Here is a 6,920-nt window from a genome sequence, read left to right on the forward strand (position 1 = left end):
TTTTTTAAGGATTTAATATACTCTCAACAACTTTGAAAACTGTCATTTCACCCGATTCTTCCACTAACAAATTCTGTGAGTAAAATACAAAATTAGCAAACTTGAGGGGTGCGTTGAAAATTTCTCTTTAAAAAAAGGTAAATCCGTTACCTTAGCGGTCCCTCTAGTGCCGGCCCCACAGATATGGAGGGAGGTTCATGCAGGTACACATGTCATAGGCGCATGGCGGGGTAAATCCCAGGTCGTCAGTTCCTGAAAATCGACCTCTGACCATTACGCCAGAGATATCATGCACCCATCGTCTGCGCTACGCCCTGGGGGCGAAAATTTCTCTTTAAAGAAATCACGGAGCATCATACACTTTCCTTATTTCGATATTAGTCCTTATTTTAACATTTTTTTCAAAAATGTTTTCGAAATTGAAATAATATCAAATGAGCCCTAATATACCTATTTTTAATATAAACATGGTTCTATTTGAGTACAAACAAGTATCTACTTGCAAATGGTACCTACTGATAGAGAGACAATATTTCCAGAGTAAAATAGAAATGTTTACGGACTTTAATATTAATGAAACTTTATGATAATTATTATAATAATCATAATCGTAACATAATAATATGGCGGAGAATGGAAGGGAAGTAGCCTTCTTCCTCCCCCCTTTCACCAACCGCTCCCTTCCTCCCTTCAACCTCTCGATATCGTGGAGACGGCGACTTCTCTCCAGACTTGCTACCATTATACCTCCACTTTCTCCTCCTCCTCTTCCTCTACTCATCTATCCCCTCAAACTCCCATCTTGGTGGTTGGGTCGTTGATGGAATCCCACAACCCTTCCCTCTGATCCTCGGACCGAGGAATGCGACAGATCACCCTCTTCCGCCCACTTCGTATTATTCTCCTTCGATCTTCCTTGGATTTGATCTAGACACCTCGGCTCAGCTCTTGTTTCAGTTCCCGTGGAGAATGGCGGTCCCCGGCCCGGTGAGCCCTGGTCAGGTACGAGGAATCTTTGTGTTTCTGGATTCATTCTGATCCTCTAATTATCTTGGATGGTATTTTGAATGCAAAGCTTGCTTTTTCTAGCACTGGATTGATTGACGCACTTAATAGTTTGTGGCACGCTATTAGATCCAGAACATCTATCATCTTTTTTTTATGGGTAGAGTTCCGTGCCAATTAGTGGTGTTGAATCTCAATTGAATTCTGGCTTTGTGTTTAGTTAGATTTCAAATAGATGAAATTCTGAAATAACAAACTACAGCGTTTGTTTGTTTGTTTTTTTTTTTAACTGTTTTTGGAATTTTTTTGGACGGTCCGTATTGGTAAATATGCAAAATCCATTATGGCACATTTTAAGTTTGTTTGGACTAGTTTACTTGCGTCTTATATTGAATGCAAATAATTGATCGTACCAAGCATAGGCATCTGTTTGCTGAATGTGGTTGCAGAGAAACATAGTACTCAAGTTATATTGGTAGTTAAAACTTTTCATCTAACTAGCCCTTGATACACCCAACTAACGCAAATAGAGATAATGCATGTTTACTTACATTTGTTGCATGCTTATCATAAATTATTTATGGGTTCTTTTTTATGTTGCAGGTGTCATTTTTGCTTGGTTTTTTGCCTGTTTGTATTGCATGGTTATATTCAGAGATTTTGGAGTACCGAAAGTCTTCCTCTCCAACAAAAGTGTAAGCATTTTGTCTGAAATGGTTGATTTATCAAAAGAAGTTTTTTAAACACAGGTTGCACACAAAGGGCATGAATGGTCAAATATCATATGGAAGAAATTATTTACCTAGGCTTCTTGGTTATGCATAATTTTTGTAGCAAGTTCATTTTTATATCTAAAATCATGCACTTATTAAGTGGAATTGCATAAGAGGAATATTTTTTTTTTTTTTGAGGTCTTTGTTAACTAGGTTTGCCATGGGAGAAGAAATTAAGACATTTTGTAGATTCCTGGTCTCAAATGTTTTTGAGAATGATAATTGCATATATCCAGGAGACCTGAAAGCAATAAAACTTTGTATGTGAAAGGCACAAAGAAACTTTTCACAAGATAACTTGGTTTACAATGTTGGTGGAGGATCACATATATTCATTTAACGAGTCAACTCCTGTAACAAATATGTCACATGTAGTCTTAGAGTGACATGGAACGCCTATTTCTTCATTTTTCCAAGACTTTCTTTTGGACCATAACAGTTTGTTATATCCATTAAATTACTTGCAACTTCTATTTGTATACATGAGTCATTAACGTGTAAAGTCATATGCTCAAACCAGTTGATCTTGTGTTGTCCAGTCATTCAGATGTGAATCTGGTTGGACTGGATAAAGAAGCTGAAAAGGAAGATGATCGAGCTGCTTTGCTTGAAGGAGGCTTGCCGAGATCTTCATCAAGAGGTTCTAATTCATCTTCCCGAGCAACTTTAATCAGGTCAGTTAAAGATTCCATGGGATGACAGGTTAGATGAGCCTTCCATATGTTCCATTGTGACATTGATGTTGACATTATGTTCTAGGTTTATATCATTGGATGAGTCTTTCTTGCTTGAACATCGAACAGTGCTAAGGACCATGTGAGTTCTTATGATATGAAGTATATCTATCTGATATGCTTAGGCAGTATGAATCTTGACTCCTGTTTATGTTATTAAAATCATGCAGGGCTGAATTTGGAACAATCCTTGTATACTTCTACGTCTGTGATCGGACAAATATATTTTCACAAACTACCAAGGTTCTCTCCTTCTACTTTGTTATCACTATGGTAAATGACAAGTATGCTGTAACAAATTGGTGATTTCAAAGTCTATCCTTTTATAGAGCAAGGATCTCTTATAAAAATATTTGAACTATTACCTGCTTATTCTGGTCGAGCTTCAGTGGAACGACACCTATACGTGTTTGGATCTTATTAATTTTGTTGGTTTAAGAATATTATGTCTTTAAATCCTCATGTTCTCCTCTGGCTATTGCTTTAGCATGTGATTTGACTATATGAAACACAATTACTTATTTACATTTTGCAAATAAAAATATGTTTCTGATCTCTTTCCTTCAATTTTAAACCTTTTGTATTTTTCCTGATCTATTACTTGATTTTTCCAGAGTTACAGTCGGGACCTATTTCTTTTCCTCTATATTCTTCTAATCATAGCTTCCGCCTTGACTTCTCTAAAGAAGCACCATGACAAATCAGCTTTCACAGGAAAATCAATACTTTTCCTGAATCGTCATCAAACTGAAGAATGGAAAGGATGGATGCAGGTTGGTGTCTCTGGGTCTCCTTCCTTATATGTCTTCCATCATATTTCCTATCTGTTGGAAAATGTACACCATATTTGCTTTGATGACCCCTAGTCTTGGTATAACAATGAAGTACCCTAAGCTGCCTATATATGAGCTTGAATGTAAGCTAATGAGTAGAATTTTGATGGAAATTAACTAACCAAATATTTTGCATCAGAATATTGTATATTTGTTTGAGGAAGATAGACCACTACAAATCACAGCTTGCATGAGCAAGGCTCTTATAACTTAAAGAATGTGTATAGGTGACTTGGAAACGTCCTGTTGTTACTAAAGCAAACCATTAAAGTTCTGCCTATTGAAATTTCCTTTAAATCTTTATTTTCATTAATGGTGATTCTAAATTGGAATTTGTGCATACCTAAATTCTTAGTCGCAACCAGTGCTGAACACATAGTATCTGGCAATTTCAAATGATTCACTTGCTAACTTTGTATTCAACACAAAAATTCACTTTTCCAAATTGGCAAAACACTATCTCACTACTGTTATTGATAAGCATATTTTATGCACCTTCATTTCAGGTTTTATTCTTAATGTACCATTATTTTGCTGCCACTGAAATGTACAATGCAATACGAGTATTCATTGCTGCTTATGTGTGGATGACTGGCTTTGGGAACTTCTCTTACTATTATGTCAGGAAGGATTTTAGCCTTGCTCGGTTTACTCAGGTGCTTAGATGATCTCTTAATAAGCACTTTAACTTAATCTTGATAATATTTTCTTGGTAACCTAGAGGCTTAATTTTACTCTATTATAATGCAGATGATGTGGCGGTTAAATTTCTTTGTGGCTTTTTGTTGCATTGTCCTAAACAATGATTACACCCTGTATTATATCTGTCCTATGCACACCCTTTTTACTCTCATGGTGTATGGAGCACTTGGCATTTTTAGCAAGTATAATGAGATTGGACCTGTTATGGCCATCAAGATAATTTGCTGTTTTCTCGTAGTGATCTTAGTCTGGGAAGTACCTGGGGTATTTGATCTCCTGTGGACTCCTTTTACGTTTCTGATAGGTTAGTAAGTTGTAGATGCATCAGCTACCTTATGTTACTCAACCTTTCAAAGTTTCTAAAGGTTTCTTCTGCAGGATACAAAGATCCAGATCCTTCCAAGTCAAATTTACCACTCTTACATGAGTGGCATTTTAGATCAGGTCTTGACCGCTACATTTGGATTATTGGGATGATATATGCATATTACCACCCAACTGTAAGTTTCTTTTAATTCTTAATCAGTCCTAAATCTATGTTGTTGTAATCTGTTGTGCCCTTGTTGAAACTCTGTTTAATCTCTGTTTGTCTGCATTTGGTTTATGCTTCTCTTGCTTGCTTATTTTTTCATATCCATTTTAGGTTGAAAGGTGGATGGAAAAGCTCGAAGAATCTGACACTAAAAGGAAATTCTATGTCAAAACAAGCATAGTTTCAGGTTCCTTATTGGTGAGTCATGGCTCATGATAATTTGTGTTGATATTCTTGAGTGTACCTTGTTGTGCAGATATTGAGGTATGCCGATCTTCTTTGTTTTCAGGTTGGTTATTTATGGTATGAGTACATCTACAAGCTAGATAAAATCACCTACAACAAGCTCCATCCATACACATCTTGGATCCCAATCAGGTGTGTATAACAGTTTCAGTCATACTTTAATTGCTAAATTACTCATTCAAACACATTGTGACTTTAGTTTGTGTTAATCGTAGTGTTTACATCTGCCTGCGGAACTTCACCCAGCAGCTTCGCAGTTCCTCCCTCACTCTCTTTGCGTGAGTTAAATTTGCTTCGGACCTTTTCTACAGAGATGTTTTAACTCTGACTTCATTTCTTGTTCTTCCATTGGGCAGATGGCTTGGCAAGGTTACCCTAGAGACATATATTTCTCAGATCCATATTTGGCTAAGGTATGGAAAGTTTAATCTCACTGCTTCTAACTTTATTACTCCCATCTTGTTGGATCTTTTTACAGTCATGTTTAGTTTACCAACTCATTATTTTCTCGAAAAAACCTTGCAACTCAATAGGTTAAATCATGTGGTGTTACACCTTGGGTTGCTTAAACCTGACATGAAATTTTGTTTTAATAGTAATACATAGTTGGCCTGTGAAGTTTTGAGGCTAAGTTTTGTTGTACCTAGAAATCCTAATAAATTGCCTCTTGCCTAGAAGATGAAAATGAAAACTTGATCATCTTGTTGGACTTTCTGTAGTTTAAGAATTATGATGCTAGCATTGCCATAATATGTAGGAGTAAATTAATCTAATGTCTCGAAATCCTTTGTTTTGTCTCCTAAATCGATAAAGAGGAGCACTTATTAATTCTCCTAGAGATAATAGCAGAAAACAAGTACAAGGATAGCAGCAGTGGGGAGAAAACAAAGTCAGTGTAGTGAAGGAATATTGGAACTAGGATGTTTGAACGAACAATAGACTAAAGTTGGAATGAGCAACGAAACTAGATAGGTAGGAACTACCATAGGTTGTTTCGATTTTGCCTACTCTTTATCATTTTTGGATTGCTTCGATATATAATCTGTTTTCCATTTTTTTTGGAAAGACTACAATTCCCCAAAACTTCTCTTTGCAATGAACTTGACATCCATCACTCATCTTCTACAGGTCAAACATGCCAAATGGCCAGCCAAAGTGGCTTCTTTGTTTCATCCCGAATTACCCTTTGCTCAATTTCCTGCTCACTACAGCAATCTATCTCTTTGTAAGTCAAATCCGCAAAAACTAAACCTAATTCCACACACATTTCTAGCTCAAACACTCAAAATGTACAATTATTGGCAGATATCCTACAGAGTATTCGGGCTGACGAATCTATTGAAGACGGCATTTATCCCTAGCAAAGACAACAAGCGCCTTTTTCATAACTTCATTGCCGGAGCAACCATTTGCGTCACGTTGTACTGCATCTCATGGATTCTCCTTCACATTCCAGGAGTATCCATTTGACATGTAATGTTTTTCTTAAAGATTTTGACCACCCGCATAGAACTGCTGGATGTTGATCATCAAATCAAACCTTTGCAACAGGGACGGATAATTTTCCATCAATGATTATGAAAATGAGGATGTTTTTTTTTTTTGTGTCAAATCTGTGAAATGGTGATTCCCAAACATTCTGCTATTTGCATCCATGGATAGGGCCAAACAACTGCTTAGGGATGGCAATTTTCCCCGCGGGTTTGGGGCCCCGCGGGGAAAACCCGAAATGGGGATGGGGATCCCCGATTTTTCGGGGATGGGGCGGGTTTGGGGCGGGTATGGGAATACTATCCCCATCCCCGAACCCGCCCCGAATATTATTATTATTAATAAATAATAATATAATTTTTTAAAAAAATATTAATAATAGTGTTAATATTAATCTATTGACTTCAAATAGGCAACAAGATCTGTGAGGTCTGTATGTACTTCATGATTTACCTGAGTTATTATTCAGAACCATGTCTTCTGTATTTCCCTGTTTGCAATCCTTGCAGGAAATTGAGCTGAATAAGACTAGCTGGAATGCACTGTTTGAGTCTTACCTTTTCTTTGAGACATACAAAAATTATCTCCAGGTTGACATTGTTGC

General features: G+C 36.8%; 1 protein-coding gene across 1 annotated transcript; it reads left to right on the forward strand.

Annotated features, from left to right (window-relative positions):
* Nucleotides 1–631: 631 nt before the first annotated feature.
* LOC122042803 (protein REDUCED WALL ACETYLATION 1-like) lies at nt 632–6,426 on the forward strand. Its single transcript, XM_042603116.1, has 15 exons — nt 632–1,002; nt 1,609–1,700; nt 2,318–2,452; nt 2,538–2,594; nt 2,683–2,755; nt 3,127–3,285; nt 3,852–4,001; nt 4,096–4,351; nt 4,426–4,547; nt 4,691–4,777; nt 4,869–4,957; nt 5,041–5,103; nt 5,182–5,238; nt 5,954–6,050; nt 6,131–6,426. The coding sequence occupies exons 1-15, from the start codon at nt 970–972 to the stop codon at nt 6,293–6,295; spliced, it is 1,635 nt and encodes a 544-aa protein (XP_042459050.1). The 5' UTR covers nt 632–969; the 3' UTR covers nt 6,296–6,426.
* Nucleotides 6,427–6,920: the final 494 nt, after the last annotated feature.

This window comes from Zingiber officinale, chromosome 2A (assembly GCF_018446385.1).
Source record: "Zingiber officinale cultivar Zhangliang chromosome 2A, Zo_v1.1, whole genome shotgun sequence".
NCBI classification, from domain to species: Eukaryota; Viridiplantae; Streptophyta; class Magnoliopsida; order Zingiberales; family Zingiberaceae; genus Zingiber; species Zingiber officinale.